Source organism: Rhinopithecus bieti, unplaced genomic scaffold (genome assembly GCF_001698545.2).
Source record: "Rhinopithecus bieti isolate Rb0 unplaced genomic scaffold, ASM169854v2 scaffold_59, whole genome shotgun sequence".
NCBI lineage: Eukaryota > Metazoa > Chordata > Mammalia > Primates > Cercopithecidae > Rhinopithecus > Rhinopithecus bieti.
In genome coordinates, this window is record NW_016803115.1 from 856,337 (window position 1) to 879,008 (window position 22,672).

The following is a 22,672-nucleotide window of genomic DNA, read 5'->3' on the forward strand; positions in this document are numbered from 1 at the left end:
CCAGGTGAGGCGATGCCTCGCCCTGCTTCAGCTCTCGCTGGTCGGGCTGCAGCAGCTGACCAGCACCGATTGTCCGGCACTCCCAGTGAGATGACCCCAGTACCTCAGTTGAAAATGCAGAAATCACCGGTCTTCTGTGTCGCTCACGCTGGGAGTTGGAGACTGGCGCTGTTCCTATTCGGCCATCTTGCTCCGCCCAGGAATAGGATTTTTTAAAAAAAAATAAGCTTGATCTTTCATTTCTTGAAAATGGTCATGTAAATTGCTTAGAAGTATAATGTTTTATTATAAAACATTATCTATATTGTAAAATGTCGTCAGAAGTTGAGTATTTGGTTGTTGAGGTTTGAATGGAAGGTACAAAGAGTTCTGGTGTCTCAGAATAAGTCAGCTGACAGCCCAGCTACCAAATGGCCGGCAAGATCTCATTTACTTTGATGAATTCATCAGTCCTTGATCTGGCCTTGCTTTGCAAGTTCATACCTCAGATTCTTGTTAGCACGGGCAGTGTGATCTGTACTTGGGGTTGCAGACACATTATCTTTGGGTCAGGAAATTACAAGAAACTTTTCTTTTCCTTTTTCAGTTTTAAAGAACCTTTAAATAATCAGAACAAAAGTTAAAATTATCCAAATATCTCCATTCGGAAATGCTGGTGAACGTGGCTCAGAAATGCAGGCTTATAGAATGTCAGATTGCTTCTGGTGGAGCTGATCATCAGACACTGACCCCTTCAGTGGCAATACATTATGGAGAGATAATATGATGTCCTTGGTGTTGAGGACAAATTACATGTATCTCAAATGAGAATTTGATGATAACTGATTGTCAGTGAGTTTCCAGGTGATTAACTTGCTTCAGCAGAGTACCTGACTACAGGCTGAGTGATTTCACTATGATCTAAAAAGAATGAGTCATGCCATTTGACTGCTCTTGAGAAAACAATATTTCAGTTATTTATTTACTGTTATCAGGATGATGTCACTACCAACAATTCATAAATCTCTGGTTGTGCAAAGGAGCTCAATTTTCTCATTCATCCTCCTCCTCTTTCCTGCATCCTGAGAGCCCGTCTGAGTCACTGCTCTGTGGGGACCCCAGACTACGGGGACATTTCACCTCATCTTCTTCTGTGCCCGATGAATGGTGGTTGAGCATATTTTCTTGCCTAATAATTTAAAATCAGGATTAAAAGCCCAGTTATATCTTCAGAAGTATACTCTCTACTGTTCAAAGGTATCATCACATGTAATTCTTTGTCCCTTGAAAAAAACAGTCACCTGAATAATAAATAGCAAAAACTAGAGAACTAATACCAAAATAACAAGCTTGCAATTTGCCAAGGAACTTGTTACAGTGGAAGACAAAACCTGGGTTCAAAGCATTTGTTTTTCTTTTATGTTTATGGTTTGATCCTAGTGTTTTTGGTCAGCAAGTACCAGTCTTTATATTTACTGATTCTTTTATAATTTTGTTAGTGAAAAAAGAGATAGTGTACATATGAAATAGATTGTGATGAATTATCTAAGAATATATATAGCCAAAGGGGTACTGAATTTGATTGTCATGTACTTCAGTCCAGTGAATTCACTCTTAATGTTTTTTATGAAGTAGTCCATTCATCTCTCTACTTTTTATACTTTTTTATCAGCAAAAAAACTATCGTGTAAATGAAAAAACAGTTTTAAGAAAAGTTATTGTAAATGTTCAAAATAAATGTTCACAGTAAAATGACAAACATTCCTTGAAATGCACATTGTTTTATAGAATTGGAATTTTTCCCTCACTAGCTGCATGAGGCAGAGTGGGGACAATACTGGACAAGAAATCAGGCAACCTGAATTCTAGTCCTGTTTCATCGTCGTAAGGGAGTGGTGAGATGCGGTGATATTTCAAGTTCTCTCTCACCTGATGATCTGTAAACTCAAGTAATAGATAAGCTTCATGTGGAACCTAAGCATGTGATAAATTTGTTCAGAGAAGGTTTAATAAGTTCAAGCTTTCAAAGGTTTTTGAGGATTGCTAGTATTTCCCTTAAAATGTCTTTTTATCATATTGTTCATGGCAAAATATATTTTGAGGTGGACAATCCATATGATACGCCAAGGTATCTGGCAGATTCTTATGTTCTGTTTTTCATATTGGGGAATATAAAAGGGGAAAAGCATTCTTAGATTAGAGAAACATTTAGTATTACTTTTACTATTAGGCAGAGAAGCAATTCATTTATAATCCTTAGGCTGGGAGGTCACATTCCTTTTCAAATTGAACAACAGAGTCTGTTTAACTGGGATTATTGAAAACTTCCTTCTTCCCACAAATCTCTGAAGAGTATGTTACCTAACTTTACAAAGCCCAACATTTTCCTGAGAAAATGAGAAAGTAGAAAACATTTAATTGTGAGGTTACAGATTTGCATGTCAGCAATAAACAACAGCAGTTTTCGTTTTGTTTTATTTTGTTTTACACTGAGCCTAAAGAAAATTGAACCACTCATTATCCAGCAAATCAAATCCTAGTTCTTAGGAACTCATAGAACTTTTCCATAAAGGAAGAGTAGAATTTCAGATTACTTGTGGTCTTCACAGAGAAAATTTTGGGGGTTAAATACCTCACTCCACTCAACCAAGTTAAATTGTTAGACACAGAGGCATTCTGAGAAAGTGAGGAGGGTAGGACTGAAAGAGCACTTATGCATTTAAGTATTGTTTCAAATTCTGGGGTGAGCCAGGAATTATTTTTCTTGGAATTTGAATGTTTATTTATATCCATAGGTTTTTAAAATTCACCTCATCTTTCTGGCAGGGGTCACTATTCTCTTCTTGGAAGCCATGACCACCAGTTGCCCTCTGTACTGTCTTGCCTGGTCTCCATCAGGATCATTGTGTTCATCATGAAATTATGATTTATCTTTCCCTTTATCATAGTGGTATTCATATGTATAGTTGTACAATAGTTAACTTTATTGGTAGAAAAAATATTAGGAAGATCACCTTAATGGGCAGCACAGATTAGTTAAGAATATGCATAGAAAGGAACCCCACCACCAATAATCATGGAGAAGTAAATGGAGATACACTTGGATTGATACACACTGAAGGATTATGATGATGGTTAGAGCTTTCCAGAAACCAGACCACGGGCAATCTGGTTGTTCCCCAGGGATTCATTCTTGGACCTTTTCTCTTTTTACTTTGTATATCCTCCCTTATCCCCAGGCCCCTAAAGATAAGCACTCCCATGATTTCAACTAGATCCTAAACTGTCCTATCAGTCCCAATCGCCTTTCTCTGAAAGTTCAGCTGATCATCTCCAATTCTGAGTGTAACCAGAAAGCAGGCAGTTTCCAAGCCCTCTAATTCTCTAGAGTTGTGTTGTCCAACATGGTAGACGCTAGTCACGAACGGCTGTGGAGCACTTGAAATGTGGCTAGTCTGAATTGAGATGTGCTGTAAGTATAGAATATACCCCACAATTTGAAGACAGTATTTAAAAATGTAAACAGTGTAATTAATAATTTTTATATTACTTACATGTGAAAATATAATTTGAATATATTGAGTTAAATGAAACACTTTGTTAAAATTAATTCATTTCTTTTTAATGCAGCCATTAGAAGTGGAAAATGACAAATGTGGCTTACATTAGGTTTTTATAGAGCAGTAGAGGGTGTCCACTTTGCTCCATCTCACCTTATTTCAAGGCACCATTGTATCTTACTTGAGTTACATTAGCCCCCAGTCTTGTCTACCTCCAGCCCATAATTTGCTATAGTAATTTTTCTAAAAGGGATTTGCCACATGACTTTGGAAACAAAATAATTAGTTCTGCAATTGACTAGCTGTGTAACCTTGGACAGTAATTTAATATTTCTAAATCTCAGTTCTAGCATTGTCTAAGTGGAGATAAAAAATGGAGAGGATTTTGTATCAATTAATTGAGGCATTATTTGTAGAGCTTCTATCAGCACCTATCACATGGTAAACAGCGCATGAAGCCTTTGTGAGCTGGTTACCACTTTCTAGCCACATCCTTTGCTGCCTTTCTGCATGGATCAACGTGGTTCCAGTCATACTGACCCACTGAACTAATAGTCCAGCTGTGTGTCATAATATCTGCATTCCATGTGTCCTATCACACACTCATCTTTCTTTCTTGCTTGAGTAACTCCTATTTCTCATTCAGGACCAGTTCTGGGACCATCTCCTTTGGACGCTTTCTCTTACTTCCCCAGTCTCTACATTAGGTACTATCGCAACCAGTGTATGCTCCTGTTATGAGTGAAGAGCAATGACAGGTGTCACGGCTGTTGGAGGTAGCAAGTTCTAGGTCCAGATTACAAATTCTAGGTTCAAATTGCAGCTTCACGACCATGTGACCTTGAGCAAATGCCTAACTTCTCTGTAGCTAAATCTTCTCCTTAGTAAAATAAGACACTGATAACTGTCTTAGAGAGTAAGAGGCATTTGAGTATCTGATACGTCATAGAATGCAATAAATAGCTATCATTGCATTGACACCCTCTATTGTAACTGTTTGTTTACTTCTCTGCCTTTCCATTTGAAATGTAAGCTCCTGGAAGAAAAGACAAGTGTTTCTTTGGTCCTTGTATCACTAAAGCTTAGTGCAGTGCTTGTGAGCCCTCAACCTAAGTTTGTTAAAATCAAGAATGAATTAATAAATGATGGATGAATAAATAACACCATTGGCATCTAAGAGAGGGTTGAATTTGACCTCCTAGAGGGATGGACATTCAGGGTAAATTAAAATAATTTATGTTGACAAACCCAATCAGACTGTGAGAAATTCAAGTAAAGGACATTTAAAAGACCTTGGCAGAAATCTGACAGATTTGTCCCATCAGTCCTTGGTGAAGCCATTGTTTCTGGAGGTAGCAGCCACACAGTGGGTAATATCTGATCATTATAAATCTTTTAGTTTCTTCAGCAGGATTACCAATGCCTTTTTCCATTTATTATAAATTTGTGGAGATATAAAGCACAATGAAGAAGAGAAGGGTCTAGAGGATTGTTGAGTTCAATGGGAAGAATAGCTGTATCTGTTTTCTTTTCTCTTGTGTTTTATTGTTTGTTTGTTTTAACCCCTGCTATTCTACTACATAGAAGTGATTCTCCAAAGACATCAAACATCTGTTATCTAAGTACTGGTTCTCTAATTCCAGGCTGTAGACCATTACTTTTATACAGTTATCCAGTTTCTAGCTGAATTCTGTTTAAGCAAAACTATGGAAGGAGGGGGCCTATAATACATATATTATATATAGATATTTTCTTGATATATAGTTGATTTGGAAACTGCTGAGCAATATTTATAGACAAAATAATTGCTATAGAAGTTTAAGCAACAGGCCTCAAATTTCACATCAACAATGACACTTTTAGTTCAGAGTCACTGAAGACAAATTGCAGATAGCCATTGTGAGGTTTGAACATTCTTTTACTTTTTTCTCCATCAAACTTGATGTTTCTCTTAAGCCATTTCACAATGACTTGGAGGCCAAATAATCTTCATCTCTCACTAAAGTAAGAAGCCTACTATAAATTTTGTGCTACTTCACTGTACTTTTATCACAATCACAAGAATTAGAAAAGTAGTAAGAAGTCATTCGCATAATACAGTCTCTATGGAAAAAAAAACCCTCATGTAAGGTTCTGGAGTAGATGAAAATGGTGGAAATCCATGAGAAATTCTTAGCAATAATAATAGCTAACACTTACATCATGCTTACTATGTGCCAGGCACTATTTTAAGTTGTTTAGACCTCAGACCTTTAAAGTGGTTATATTTATGAAGTTGTGTTATATTCATTTATTCATTCAACAAATATTTCAGGAATACAATGTGCTCAAAAGGACCATGCCCTAATGAACAAGAGACAGGTTTATTGTCCTTACGAAGCTACTGTTGTGTCTCTTCTAATGTCTTGCTTCACAGTAACCAAGGGAAGATTTGAATCTCCTAAGAATTGTGATGCTATGAGATACTAACATTTCAAATTCTGTATCAAATTTGTTTATGTTTTTTCTAAAATACGTTGAAAACACTTGGCACTGTTGATCTTTTGTGTGGGAACATGGCTCAAAAGATTAGAATAATAACATTTAATCAATGTGGTAAACATAGAGGAAGAACTTTGATTTCTTTGCCAAATTTTGACGTGCAGTGTTTCTGCCTCCTGGCTTTATGGGCTCCTTTCACACTTTTGTCTTCTTCCTCTTTGGATGGGTGTTCTACTCCTTTTCTCTAAAATTAACAAACGGCTGAAAGGGCATAATACAATAATCTCCTAAACAAACGGCATAGTGCCCTTTCTGCAATGTTTGGCACCTGGAATGTGAAAGTCTTTAAAAATGTTCTTTCTGCATGAAATACAGCTCTCATGTGGTTTGAGGTTCAGACAGGGGAAACATAGCTCTTTCTTTCTACATGTTAGGAATGTAATGATTGTAGGTTGAAATGTCACAATGCAGAAAATTGTAAATGTTACTGTAAATATACAAGGTCAAATCCAGAATACACATACCTTGTGTATTCAATCTCTACTAGATAGAGATATGAATAAATTCATTTTTGAGATCCTGTCCTAAGATTTTAATAACCACTTCATTTTACAGTAATAAAGATAGGAGCTAATTAGGTTATTTGCAAAGTTAGCATAATAGCTCAGTATCCAAAATTTGCTTGAATTAGAATTTGTGTGTATATCATACTAATACATGGATTAAATACAATCTGATTTCATTGTTTTTAGCATGGTGGAATGTATACATGCAGATTTGTCTGAGGACAGTCATTTTAAACATTTACACTAACCATAACTCCAAAGAAAAATGTTTAAAATGCATAAAACACCTTTTAATTTCAGAGATACAAGTTTTTATGTAAGTGGATATTACTCTCCTTATTTTTAATACTTGCAAATGTCATTGTATTGGGCAGGTATATATTATATAATTATTGATTATAATATCATCTTTCATTAAGTACCTGCTGTGACATTGGTTCTGTACTCTGAGTTTTATATATAATCTCTCATTTCATCCTCACAATAACTATGTGGGATTTAGGTCAGTATTGTTATCCTCGTTTACAGGTGAGGGAACTGAAACTTTGGAAGGTTAAGTAACTTGCCCACCACTGTAAGTAACTGAAAGAATTGAGATTTAAGTTCAAGTCTTTCTGGTTTCAGATCTTCTTAACCTTATTATAGTACAAAATACCCCTGCTTTCCTCGAAATGGTGATTTGAGCTGAGTAGCAATAACTATTACATCTCTTCTTACCTGAGCAGTAAGCCACATGTGCTACTTAGTTCTCAGACTGGGAATGTGTTCTGTGTTCCTGCAGGGTTGAATGTAACAACTGTGAGACTGGAGAACAGTGTGGTGCGATTATGCATGGCAATGCTGTCACCTTCTGTGAACCATATGGTCCACGAGAACTGGTAAGTATGTGCTATTTATGTACATTATTCCATTATAGTATTTACTGAGCTTTTTGCCAACAAAAGTTTTTCTTACGCTCTTAAAGTTCAGATGAAAATTCAAATATGATTTATGAGTCCTATTACAAATATCTTAAAATTGGAAGGGGTGATTCTATGGCCTGTTTTCAGATGTAAAAATAAGTAATTCGATGATAAAATTGTCAGCATCAATGGATCTCATTAAACATGGAGCATCACTATGATTAGATGGCTTTTAAAATATGAGTATTTGCTATAATATAAATAATAAACAGTTTATGACCTTCTAAGTTCTCCTATAAAGCCATGCTCTTAAAATTGTCCTTATTTTCTCCTTGCAAGTCAAAACTGTTAGATGTTCAGTTTTATCACGTTATTTTAAAACTTTGGTTCATAGCCACAGAAGAACCTGATGGATTTTTCTTTAAGTGAAAGAGCACCCTGAATAAACCAGTTTTAAAAAATTTTTGATTCATGTCAAATTACTTAGAAGCAGATTATTTTCCTTTACTTTAGATTGATTAGTAGCTTTTGCTTGCCAAATCATATGTAAAATGAAACATGAACATTCAAAAAGGAAAGAAGTGAAACTACTAGCCATCAGCATGCAGCTAATGAGCCTTTTTTGTTGTTGTTGTTAACTTGGTAATTCTTTCTGGCATGAAGACTACTTTCATTTTACCTTCTTGAAAAACAATATAAAAGCACTTGTTACGTTATATCCTGTCTCGATTCCTTTGTCCCTAATACTCTTCTTGTACTATCTCTTATGCTTTACTTTTCTGCTTTGCAGCTTGGCTTTAATGCTTGTTCTTTTATTTCCCATATCTTCCTTTTCAGAGGGCTTCTGGTAATAGGTTGTATTTTTCACCCTTTTGTCACAATTGTGTTTAAAAATCATTAACTTTCAAAGTTGTCAAAAGATTGACTTCCAATGTAAATTGTTGGTGGGGCGGGTGCCAAGATGGGCAATTAAAAGAAGATTTAGTTATGAAAATGTGAAAGCCAATTAATTGTTGTAAGATGGTTCTTATTTTATGCTGCTTAATTACCCCTTTCATGCCAACAGATACATTTAATTTATTAAAGATACAAGCTTCAGAGCATTGATGAATTGAGGAGTTTTTAGTTGAAATTACAACACAAACAATTAATTGGATGCAAATTAAAATAATAGGTGCTCATAATTCAAGCCTCACAAGTGCTATAATATTCCTGCAGAGAAGTATGACTCTGGTGGTGAAGTTTTTCTTGAAAAAATAGATTTGCTAGTACATTTTAGATAATATACCATGACAGAATTAATTATCTATAAACCTTACCAAATTTAATTTTTTTACTGTAGTTAATTGAGCTTAGACTAAATGCCTGTTTTAGAAGGTGTCTCATTTAGTAATATTCCTGGAAATGCTTGGCAAGTTATTTTTGTTGCCACCGGTTAATAGGAAATAAAAATATCTAAGAATATAATGCCAAAATTCATATTTTCATAGCATAAAACTGAAGTATTATTTAATCCTTTGTATGTTTAGTCCTGATTGTTTCACTATATCTCTGTTTATTTAGCATTAGAGTTGACATATTCAGTGGGCTAATTTTGAATTGTGTTTTATAATTAATGTAGGATTAGCCTTTCAACTAAAAAGGAAAATATTCAAAATAATTATCTTCATCTAGGAAATAAGAAAGCATGTAGTTTTTATATTTCCATTGTAAGCATTTTCCTAAGATGAATTTGTATGGTGAGATTCAAAGGGAGTAAAATAAAACAGATTGAGAATGATGGAGATGATGTCCACATTTTATACTAACTTCTAATTTTCATAATTTTATACTGTATTGGTGTCCCCAAAGCAAAAATATGTATTGTACCCAAGTTGTGTTTATAGAAGACAGATCAATCAAATGAAAAGTGAGGAATTCAATTTTCAGTTAACATTATATTCAATATTTACTAAAATCCAAACATTTGCATGGTACTTTATGACTGAATCCAGTCAAAATTGTTGTGCATGAGAACTAATGAACATTATCAGCCCCAAACATCACTTTTAAACAGTATGCCTTCTTATTTTCATAAAACCCATTTTCCTGAAGTTGTAAGAAAAGAACCACAAACAAAGAACCTTAGTAGGCTAATGCTTTATCTTTTAAAATGCTAAAAAGAGGATCTCCATTTTTGTGAATGTAGTTAAAAAACCATTTCATATCAGGAGAAGTTAGTCAGTGAGAGGTGGCAGCAACTATTACCTGGACATAGCACAAGTTTTTGTTCCTTTTACTGCTATGCCATGCACCCCTCACTGAGTTTTATTTAACCCAGTGAAGTCTCTGTATTTCAGGTGGTGACACTGAACTTTATTCATTTTGTTAGCATAAAATAAAGATATAAAGGAATTCATTTATTCACTCCTTTAAAGGAAAATATGCTCTCAGAATTTAAAATGAAATGAGTTGTGTTACCCTCCATTTTAAAAAAAGAAATTATTTACTAAATTATTACTATTATGTTTTAAGACAGGGCTTCACTCTGGCACCCAGGCTGGTGTCCAGGTGTGCCATCATGGCTCACTGCACCCCTGACCTACCGGGTTCAGCTGATCCTCTGACCTCATCCTCCCACTTCAGACTCCTGCCTCAGCCTTCCGCCTCCTGCCTCAGCCTCCCAAGGAGCTGGGACTACAGGCATGCACCACCATACCCAGCTAATTTTTTTTAATTGTTTGCAGAGATGAGGTCTCCCTATGTTGCCTAGGCTGTCTTGAACTCCTGGGCTCAAGCAATCCTACTGCCTTGGCTTCCTAAAGTGTTGTGATTACAGACAGGAGCCTCCGGGCCAGGCCTATTTACTGAATTATTCTCACATATTTGGAAATGCATTTTAATTACAAGGGTGAGTTTGGACTAAAACAATATCAAACCCAATAAAAAATTTTAGAGAAAAAGTGCAGAATGAACAGCTTTGGCCTACAGTGATTTCTTCTGATTCATTTAGTTATCATACTAATTTCCTGTAGTTTTGAGTATATTTAATAATTTAAGAGAGACTTGGTAAAAAAAAAAAGTTATGTCTCAGACAGTCATAGTTAACCATATTATTTACCAAAAGCTCTTTAAAGGCAACTTTTGTTTCAGAATGTCAAATATAAAGGCTTAATAACTCACATTTGAACTCAAGATTAATAATTTGTAATACCCAATTATAAATACAGGTATAATTTGTTATTTATAATACTCAAGTATAAATATAGGTGAATAGATTTCAGAATACATTTCATAGGCAGTGCTTCTTTTTTTTTCCCCTTATCTTTCCTGTTCTTTCTTGTAGCTGATATTTTACTAATAAAATAAATGGGTAAAGGTAAAGAAATGAGTCAACCAGTCCTAAGCTTCCCTGGTGAAAAAAATTAGAATCAGTGACTAATCAAAGTCTAGGTTCACCCTCAGTTAGCACACGTAATTTGAAATTTGGCGATATTTCACACAACTTGCTGTTCGCTAGCAGAGGTCACGGCTGTGGAACTTGATCAAGTAGGTGACACAAGCATCATTTATTACACCATCAGGATAAGTAAGACTCTTCAGTACATTTAATGCACTAGCAGTAGCTTTATAGCCATGTATTTAAAGCACATGTTCAGTCACCTCTCCAAGTCATGATATAGATATTTTGATATTCACATGCATCCGATCTTTTAATATTCACATCTCAACGGAATTCCAACAGAACAAGAGGCTTGCTCACTCATTTCCTACGGCTGTTCGTGAATTGTATTGCACTTGACCCTTCTGCAGTTGTGAAGTCTATCCTATAAGGGGTAGTGCAGGGATATGTCTAAAGATGTTACTAAGACGTATAAGAAGCCAAGTACAACAGAGACTCTGTCTCAGAAAAAACAAAACAACAAAAAGAAAAGAAGCAAAAGTAAGACAACCTACTGCCTCTGCCACAGTGAAGAGTTACCCGCTTTCTATTGCATAGGGTGGAGTCATTGAAATGTCCTATATTGTAGTGTACAGAGTTTCAAAACCCAGCAAAATGAGAACCTGAACTCTCGTCTCATTTGAGCCGGTATGTGTCAAAGTTACTGCTCTGACCCATGAAAGGGTCAGATAAAAAAAATGTTAAAGGATAAAAAAAAAATGTTAAAATTAAAGAAGCACCATTCTTCTTTCAGAAGGGGGAAATTTTGCTTAAGCATGCTTCTTCATGAAACTAAGGAAAAGTAGCAGAAACTTGTCAGAAGACTATTTCTAGGTCCAAAATTATATTTATTTTCTTCATTTTTTGGTTAACAGTTTTATTGAGAAATAATCCACAGATTCTACATTTTTTAAAGTGTACAGTTCAAGGCTTCTGGTTTATTTACAAAGTTATGGAACCATTATTACAATCAATTTTAGAGCATTTTATCACACCCCTCCACAAAGAGAGCCTATGACCTTTAGCTATTGTAGTTCTATTTCTTTTCAAAATAATTTTATTCTGCTTATTTGTTCTTAATTTATCTCCCAATTTTTGTTTGGTAGCCTTTTTGCTACGTTCTCTTTGGGTCACAGATCTGTTGATATGGTAGGATGGAGGGGAGATGGTGGAATGAGTGGAGAGGAGCCTTGTTAAATGCCTTCACAAGATAACCTGCTGGATTCCGTTAAAAACAGTTTATGAAAAGACATTGAGAAATATGCTATCCATCCCCAAGTCAGGATTTCACTTATTTATTCCCCACAGGGGAACAAGAAACAGATCTGTGTTTGGACACACTGATAAAATGAACTAACAACTGGATAAATGCAACTTCTGTTAATGGATTTCCTCTTTCCTCTTTTTACTCTTCCCCTCCCCGTACCCCTCCCAGCATCTTTCTCCTCTTTCTCCTATCTTGTCTTATTTTATGTATTCTTTTTCTCTAGATTACCACAGGCCTTAATACAACAACAGCTTCTGTCCTCCAATTTTCCATTGGTAAGTGTTTTTAGCAGTTATAATGATTTAACTTGGAAATGTTTGCTTTAAACATGGTGTGCAATCAGGATTGTAATGCCAGATGCTTTCAGATTTAGAGAATGGTAAGTCTTAGTTTTGCAGTAAATAATCTACAACATTTTAAAGTGAAATAAATATTTTAAATGTTACATTCTGTTCTCACTTATCTCCAGCAGGGAGTGGTGTTAAAAATACTGCAGATAATTCAATAAATCTTAAGATGATTTACATATGTATTTTGCATACATTGGCTTATTCTATTACATCAGGATTACCTTCCTGGTTGTGTTTTGCTCAGATTAAGATTGAACTATGTTCTATTTCCTGAGGTCTGACTAACTGGTGGTGAGAGAGATAATTACTGGTAACTGGAAGAAACCAATTAAGGCTTCATGTTTGGCATGAATAATCTGTTAAATTCAAACATAGATAATGAAAACAATGACTGTGTCTGGCAGTGTTTCTTTTAAGTGCTTTTGTTTTAGAGCTAAAAGTTCCTACCCAAAGCATTCAGTAAAATAGGGTGCCTTTTGATCGAGTGTTTGCAGTTTTGCTGTCTATTCTATTACTTTCCATTTTATTTTTCAAGGGTATGTATTTATAAGTAACTGGTATACATTTACAAAGGAAATGTTCTAGGGGAAGAAAGATGCTGTCTTTTAATGGGGCTAGGTCCCATAAGAGTGAAACCCCCTCCTGGTCATTCCCTCTGGCATGAGAATTGCAGATGTCCAGCAGCTATGCTCAGAACAGCATCCTCCAGTCGCTTCCATATCTTAGAAGGTCCACCATTAGCGAAAGGACTGTTTCCCTCAGGAGCCCTCTATTCCAAATGGCAAGCCAGTGTTCTACAGCCAGGAGCCCACTGTGGTTGATTGTGCTGAAGAACAGTTTTCTTTAAGTCATGTATTTGTCACTTTTTCATCAGAGTGCCTTGTTTCAGCCTGTGTAGCAGGTACTATATGAAATCACCTGGTTACATTTTGGGTTTTCTTCTCCAATTGACAGTATTACCTACAACAATTTACAGGCAGTTCAGAAGTCCGTGTATGCTAAGCATTAGGAAAAACAAAAATAATAGTTTTTTGATGAAAGAGTTTTCTTTGACTTATTAACAAGTGTATCCTAACTCTTCTGTAGCAAACACATAATGGTTTTATAATCAAAAGAATATTTTATTTTAAAGAGTTGTGGTGCTACAAAATAATTTTTTTAACTGTAGCATTACAGGCAACTTAGAGCCTCTTAATCAGAATAAATGTGTTTAGATTAATTATGCTGTTAATATATAAAAAAAGCTGAATAATGGTTAATAATGTATCAATATTCTGAGTACTTGTTCTTTCTGAGTAACAGAATTGGGGAATGAGAGAGAGAGAGAGAGTAAGGAAAAAATGAAGGAAGGGTGGAAGGAGGAAGGAAAGAGGGAGGAAGGAAATGAGAAAAAGAGATCTCAAGTTTATAACTAAAAATACATTTACAAATCTTTTCAGGTGGCAGTTTTAGAATCAAAAGTGAAATTTTAACATATCCTAGGAATGAAATGGAACATATTTAGTAAAAGAAATTGTAATTTATTGTTTATAAACTTCATTGGTGAATTTACTTACTACATTTTGAGAGTAAAAAATTGTGGGAAACCAAGAAGAGTTAGGATGGGAAAGAAACAATGTAGCAAACCATCTGTTGTATGGTATGTGGTGGTATGTGGTGAATACAGTATAGTGGGGAGAACTTTCCAGAAATGTTTTAGTGTATCTCATTATCATTTGTTTATAAGGATGTTTATGAGCTATGAGGGTGTGACATCATTCTGTTTACTTGAGTGATACGAGGGCCAGATTGAGGAACACTCACAAATTCTAGAAATGCCATAATTGTGTGTATCCATAGTAATCAGATACCAAAATAGAAATTAAAATGAATCCAACCAATCCAATAGCAACCATCATAGCCATTTTATTTATACTCAGTTCAAAAATTATATTAAGATTATGTTATAAAAAAAACTATATGTTAACAATTCAACATTTACATTTCCTTGTGTACTATGGAATTCTCCAAATCTATACTAATAATATGGTTGCATATGTTCAGTTAGTTTTAGTTCACTCCTTAGGAAGTACTTTAGGATATTAAATGTTAAATGTTCACTGTGTAACACAATGATTCAAAAAGTTTTCTAGGTAATTCCATTATTATTTATGACCTAAGTGATCAATTATGTTCATAATTGAGCATATATCCACAATTGGAGAAATTATTGTGTTGATACTTTCATATTGCTCTTGTAAACATTTTCAGTTGCATAACAAATGTTATCCAAAAGACTCCCAAGTTCCTCATACAAAAACTGCTTGAATTATTAAGGGGTGTCTGAAATAAATTCCATCATGCCAATGTTTAGCAGCAACGCTCTCTCAGTTCTTTCAAATACACACAATATATACATATATTACATTATATATGTATACATACATGTGTATATCTGATGTGTTTATATAATGTATATTATACACGTGTATATAGATTGTGTACATGTATATATACACATATACACACTCATACATATATATACATAAATGTAAGGCTGTCTTAACCAAATGATTTTAAAAGTTAAAGAATCCTGAAAATGCATTTCTGCAAGATGAAATTTATCATGTTATCCATAGCTAAATCATCTTGGAAAGTGTCCTAAAATATTCTTAGAACTCTTCATTTTTCCATTCCAATGAAAGATCTTGTATCCATTTCTGTGCTGAGGCATAGATTTGCTACCATTCTCACTTGATTCATTAGATTCAACTTGTGGAATTTATAGTTGTAGCCTTAGGGGCATTTATCCGCTTCCTTTAGGGAAGAAAAATTTGAGATAACGCCCTTGCAAAATGTTATCCTACAGATGCCTCCGAACTCTGCTTTCTCAGGCAGGGTTGAGGGTCCAAAGAAAATGCCAGTAGCACTTCGTGTCCATCATTCACTTAACAAAATTTCACTGAATATTTGTTATGTGCTCAGTATTTGCTTGAGCAGGCTTTAACTCTGGGAAAACAAAGTAAGTGAGAAAACAGAACACATTTAACAAGGCACTGGGCACATATAGAGCATGAAATCTCTAGAAAGTGGCATTGTTGTAAACAGGGTGGGTCTGTATATAGGTCCCCAGGGTGGCAGTGCCTAATGAGGTCCTTTAGGAAGGCTTCTTAGGAAGGAGAATCCCTGTCAACAACCTGAGTCACTTGAAAGGACAGAGAAAGGTTTTTCAGGTGATGAGGCAGAATGAACACAGGCAAGGCATTGGAGGGGAACATGCGTACCCTGCTGGAGCAGAGGAACTGGGCCTGGTAGCTATGAGCAGTGTCAGATAAAGCTGCATCTATCTGAACACTAATCTGTATCAGCTCAGGGCTTCAGCTTATTTAATAGAGAGATAAATGTTAAATGGAGGTTTATACTCATTTAATTTAGCCTTTTAAAAGTAAAATAATGTTGTTCTTTAGCTATTTAATAGAGGTCTGCAAAAGAACCTCTTTCTGTCTTGAGCAATAGAGAAATAGAATAAAATTAATTCTTCAGAAAAATTATTTGGGTAGTTGTGTTAGGGGTGACTTTGTCATTTCCTTGATAGAGATCTGCATTGAGTCACTCTAAAAGAATTTACTAAGTAATATGCTTGTTCAGTTTAGCTTACCTCTTACATCAGATTAATAGGATTCATTAGCCAAACAAAGAATAAAGGTAAAGCATTTAGAAACACGCCATGAAGAATAAATAGTTTGGCTTGCCAGACAAATCTATCTTGTCCATCACAGTATCCTCGGTCACTGGCCCAGGGACTCATAATAAATAGATGTTCATAAATATTTCTTGCCTGAGTGACAAGTAACCATTACAAAGACATCTATAATAGTATGTTACCAAGTGTTAAATTGATGTGATGCAGACATTTCATGCTAAAAGCGGGTTTGGGGGAGATGATCTGAGGACCACAGTCAATGGAAAAGATTACCCAGAAAGAAACTGAGAATTATCAGTCAACTATGCTTTAAGTGAAACAAGTAGACAGAAATATATATGCATGTGTTTATCAGTATGTAATTACTGAGCTAACTAGAATCTGTTATTTGTTCATGATTTATAGGATTAGTACCTTTTCTCTTGAGTTTTACTCATGGATGTCCTAAACATTCGGGTTTTATTTTCATACGTGTGTTTAATTTTTTTTTTTTTTTTCTGCTTTGTTTTGTTTTATCATTTCAAGACAGAAGGAAGTCGTTAAATCATAAATGCTTTGTATTTACATATTAAGATGTACAAATGTTCTTAGGCCTGAATTATTCTCCTTCTGTACCGTATGTGCTACGGAGTCTCAGAGATGAATGAGAGCCACTCTGTTTACACGAGCGTATTTTGAAAAATAAAAACTGGAAATTATAAAAGCTGAAAATACTCTTAGCTGAATTGGAATATTGCTTTGTGAAAGAAAAGAGATCTGGTATTATTTTTTCTTTAATAGATGTAAAGGATAAAATGTCACTTGTAAAAGGTATTATATTTCACTTAGCATAAGAAAAGCAGTTGATTTTTCCCTTGAGCCTAATTCATAAACATCTTAATTACTCAGAACTTGATTCAGTAGAGAAATTCTCTCTTAACTCTTTTAGAACAGGTAATTCAAGAGGAGGAGAAATCGATTCCTCCATATCTTGGTATGAATTATTGCTCATTTCCTCCACGAACTTACTGAAATATATGTAAAATTAGATTCTCATTTTTTTTTTCGAGAATCACTCTCCCTGGTGAGTGAGACCTTGAGGAACTTATTATGGAATAGTGAACACCTCTTCTGAAACATGGACACTTCTAAGTATGAGACTAACAAAATCTTTGGTGACCTGAGCCCAAAACAAAATAAATAAAACATTAGAAAATTTTAATGGAATGCAAAGAAAATAATACATATGGTTTATAAGGTTGAAATAGATGTTTTATTTAGGGGTGAGATATTGGGATATAAAATTATTTCAACTAAGATTTAAGATTTGATTCCAGATCTTCAAATATCTACTATTAAAACAAAAAATGAAATATTTATATATGGAATACCGTATAATGTTAACTAAAATTTGGTAAAGTTAAAGGAGTGAAACTGATTATGATGCAGGGTATCCCTGCTTTGTCATCCCAGAGGTGGACCTTTTTAGGAATGTTTATTTTTAAAAATGAGTTTAAATGAAATATATATAACATGTATATTATATATAATATTTATAAATATATATATTTCAAATCCACCTCACCCCAAACTCTTAAGCCCTAGCTTAAGTAATAAAAGAGAATATTCTGAAATCCTATAAAATACCACTAAGCTCAAAGTTCTGGCAAAGATTGTTGAGATTAATTATAAGTGTTATTTAATTATTAGAACTGATAATTAAATATTTTTATATGAATTAAAATATACAATTTGACGTAAGTATTTTCCCCTTTCTCTTTTGAGATATTCAATTTGTCATTCATCTGATGAGGCTTAGAAAAATAAATGTCAGTGATTCATTCATAAATCTGTGCTGTTAACATTTTGAGGGGACTGTTCTAGTAGAAGGAATACAGCAGTGAACTACAGGATGAGAAGAAATTCATTATTGATGCAGACCAAATGGTCTCTCAAACACCACTCCTCCATGAAAACTCATCCCGTTGCCCCAGCCTGATATCTTTGAAACTCCACCTCCTCTGAATTTATTTTATGACAGGTACTTCATTCTGCTTTGATAGATACACTGACCATTTCTGCACATTCACTTTCACCTTTTCTAACTTAAATATTCCTTGAGGGCTAAGGAACATACAAGCGTCCCTTTCTGTATGTAGGACAGAATTTGGCTCACACCTAGAACTAAAAAAAAAAAATGTAACTAAATTGAATTCCTAGGTTAGTTTACGGATTTCATACTGTTCCACATTGGTGCGGAATACTATCCTCATTCTTGACTTCGGAAGCAAGGGAGTATGCTAAATGAAATCCATGGGCATTGTTAGAATTTAGTCTGAGCCTGCAGTTTCCAGTTTCTTGTCAATTAACCAGGGACTCATCTGTCAAAGAGAAGATCTTTAGGATCTTTAGAATGTTTATTATATGTATCATAATGTACTTATGTTCACTGTAGAGAAAGCAAAGCCTAAGACGCTACCCCAATCTTTGAGAAGTTTATTATCAAATAGAAGGGAGGGGTGGGGGGAGAGTCCACATGGGAGAAGAAAACAAGTATGGCAGTAAACATTGCTGATTAACAGACGCAGACTATAGAGGAGAATGACAGTGTGATTTGTTGGAAAGTCCAGGAAAGAGGGAGGGCTGGAGGGAGGACTTCATTATTTGGGAAAGAGATAGACAAGAGCAGTTATGGTACCACCAGAGGGTCAGGCATCACAGTGCGGGTTAGGGATATGGCACCCTGTAGGAAGAACAAGACGCAGGAGCCCTGCTAAGAAGTGGGGACCAAGGTCAGAGCCAGACAACAACAATGATACTAATGCTGTCTCCAGATTGCCATGAGTGGAGGAGAGGAGATACTTAACACTTGCTGCCCAGGGTGGGGATTACTCCTCCTAGAAAATGGGCCAGGCATGAGCATCCGGGCGTAGTTTACATGGGCCCTGGGGAAAGGAGGACGGCCTGGCAGGGAACCTGGCAAAGCCAGACACATTTCTCTTCCTTGTGTTTCATGCAACATGGTAAGAGTTCTCTACTGTGGGCCTGGGAGAAAACTTGCAGGGGTTGGGCACTTGGAAGTGGTTGGAACGTGGCTTGGCATTCCATAAACTGGGAGAGAATGGATCCCTGTCTCCATTATGGTAGGAGTACCAGTGATAATGAAGAAATATAAATATTTTGGAAGTGAGGGAAGAGGGATAGGACTGGAAGGGAGAAAAGCACAAGCAGGGAGGAGGACAGCTGTTCATTTTATATCCTGTGGTCATTGTCCATCTGCCATGAACTGGAAGAAGTCCCCTAATGAGGTTTGGGAAATTCAGCCAGGAAAGTGACTAAGGGACAAAATATTAAGTACAATAAATCATGCACTGTCACATTTAGCCAGAAAGAAAGGTTTGTAAGTCTGATAGTCAAAACAGAGATTATTATTAGTAGCCTCATTTTAAACATAAATATAAAACAGAAAGTGGAAGACAGTTGCTTTTCAAACCTGATTCTTTTTCTATATTTTATGAGAAAAGACTTTCAAGTATAAAAGAAGCATGTTTTAGTTCACGTATAGAATATTTTGAAGATTTTATTGATTTTATTCTTCTACTTTATTTGACCTCTCTTAATCCTTATTATCAGTTTTTAGATGCTTAGAATGAAAATTTTGCTTGTATATAATGTTCCCCCCATACAACAATGTCCTTGAAATATGTTTTCTCACTTAATAAATGCTGAATTCCCCATGGGTATTTTGGTGGGCAAAACAAAGGTATAGACATAAACTCTAGACTTCCCTATCCAAATTCCCTAGCCCAAATTAATTGATAATTTGGGCTGACCAAAAACTTTGGATATTCATTTCTCTAAATTTATAATTTCTATTCATAAAATAATTATCTTAATTTTGATTATCATAATTTACCAAAATTAAATTTGTTTGCTCTGTCAAGAACAGTTCTTGACAGATCCAAGAGTAATTAGAGGATTTCTGTTCATGCAGAATGGAACTATTCTTAATTAAAGTAATATCTGTGGGCTTCTTTCAGTCACAATTGTCATCCCTGTCATTTGGGACTGAGAAGCCCCAGGACACTTCCCGCCTGGGCTGCCACAAAGCATTATCCGATACAGTAACCATTTTTTCCTGCCCTGCTTCTTACCCATGAATCAAACTGCTGCCCTTTTGGCTAAGGCCCCTGAACTTCAACAAAGCGTGAGTTGCCTCTATGTGCAGGCATAGGCAAGGCAAATCGAGCCTGTATTTCATGAGAGCCAGAAGCTGCTCTGCATGGTGGGATGTGCACACACTGTCAGGCATGGGGGACAGCAGCTGAGTGCATACCAACCAGGCAGATCACTGACTCAACCGCATTCCCTATGTAGCCATTTCTCATGCATTTATTTTACCTGTGATCAGAGAATTGGTAAAATAGCACGCTTAGAACCAAATTCTCATCTTCCCAGTAGATTTTCCCTCCTGCCTTGAACTCTTTTCCAAAGTACCCTGTGGATATATGATGTACAGTAAGGTAATAAGAGTAATAAAAACAATTTGCTTTGAATATTATCAAGCAAAAAGCTAGCTACTAGAAAATAAACACTTATATTTTATAAAATTTAAAATTATTGGAACAAATTTATGTAGATAGTCATATTATCAAACAAAATGCTCAGATATATAAAATGTTATATAGTGTAGGTTTTTGTACTAGGAGAAGAATAAAACAATGAAAACTAAAATATATATATATATAAAATACCAGCCATCCTGTAAATTACAGCATTACATGCTTAAAACAGGGAGTCATATATTAGATACTGTTCATGAGTTAGTACTCCTAGACTTGCCATGTCATCAAGATGTTGCTCTACTTAAGAGTAGAATATTTTGATACCATGGGCCAAGAGAGCTAATATTTTTAAGGATTTTCTGGCAGATGGTAAAGAAGGAAATTAAAATCTAAGTATGATATAATCATTTTTCTACAGTGCTGTTCATAGAACTATCAAACTATTGATAATCTGGGTAATAATGGTCTCATTTGGGACAGAGTTATTTGAAAAAGAATTGCAAAGTAGCAAAAAAGCTTTTATTGTATTTCTTAATTTTGTGTGTGGGGGGGGTAGAGTAAGTGTATTTTCTGCCTAGTGAGTAATACCTCAAAATTCACCCTTAGCTTCAAAAAAAAGGGGTAAATGCCAGAACTACTTATGTTACTCATCACGTTTTTCATATTTCAATGTAGAATGAGGCAAGTCTGTTTCTTGAATGCCCTAGCCTACAGAAACATGTAATATCCCCTGAGAGTAACAGTTTCTAGCTGTGTAAAAGCTCCCTAAAGTTTGCCCATTCATCTCTTTCTCTTTCCACTCACTGCAACCTCCAGTTAATGGTCCCGATCTCCTTTTATCTATCTAGAAAAGATGAAAGGATGCGCTGATCCTGCTAAGAGTTGTTCTAGTTTGTGGCAGGAGTTCTGAGTAGCCAGATTGCATCCATTCTATAACTTTATGATCTTTCTATATCAAATGCTGTTGTTTACATGCATCTCCTAGAGCTGTGCTTGTCTCTGAGGTCTGAGTTTTGAGTAATGGCAGTGGCAGCACTCGTGCTGCAGGAATCCTCAATAGGGTTCTGTCCAGACACTCCTCAAGCCTTCAGTATTTATGGGTCCCACTGTGCTATCTAGAGGCATGATTTCTGGCAGTGATTTTCCCCATCTATAAATTCTGTGAGATCAGTTCTCTCCTTCTGTGGCTCTGTGCTGCATTTGAAAAGGCAGCTCATTTTTAAGGCAGAGCTTTGGGGAAAGAGGCTGCTCCCAGCAACCACTACCAATCCCCAAGATAACAGTAGCTTCTTCTATTGCATTCTACTGTGATTTACTTTGAAAAGTCCTGGGATTGGTGGGGAGTGATATAACCAAATAAAAAAATCTACCCAAAACTACCCAGGCCTTGAGAGACTAAACACCAATTGATTGATCCTTCTATAAAAGTAAAACAAAATAGATGTAATTCTTGAAGATACAGGCTCACAATCCCTAATCTGCAATTTCGTATTACAAAAAATATGGAAATATCTCAAGCCAGTTTTTAAAAAATGTATGTGATGGCAAAGTTTGACATGACCTGAATTCATTTGGCAGCAAGACCTGTGTTGAAAGGATTTAAAGCTATTTATGATCATTATTTCTGTTACTTATGTGAATTATCATGCATTTCACTGCAGAAGTATTAATGTGTTGGAATATAGAGTGCTGCTCTAGGCATGGCATATGCACCATATTGCCTTTTTGAAATCTATAAGTTAATTAAGTTATTTGAATTACAGAATTCATTTAACTTCAAGGGGTTATGGACCTATATGGCTATTATTCCAAGGAAGGAAGTAACTCTTTAATTTTCAGTAGGAGTTACTAATACTTGTATTTTTAAGTGGCTTTGATTTTATATCAAATCAAGCTATTCTTTATGTTGTTTGTTATTAT

General features: G+C 35.3%; 1 protein-coding gene across 1 annotated transcript in view; it reads left to right on the forward strand.

The window, feature by feature from the left end:
* The window catches only part of RELN (reelin), a 529,597-nt gene that overhangs the window by 251,633 nt on the left and 255,292 nt on the right, over positions 1 to 22,672 (forward strand). Inside the window, exons 7-8 of the mRNA XM_017851861.1 lie at positions 7,368 to 7,464; positions 12,400 to 12,451. Coding sequence (XP_017707350.1) covers positions 7,368 to 7,464; positions 12,400 to 12,451 — 149 coding nt within the window. The remainder of the gene's footprint in view (positions 1 to 7,367; positions 7,465 to 12,399; positions 12,452 to 22,672) is intronic.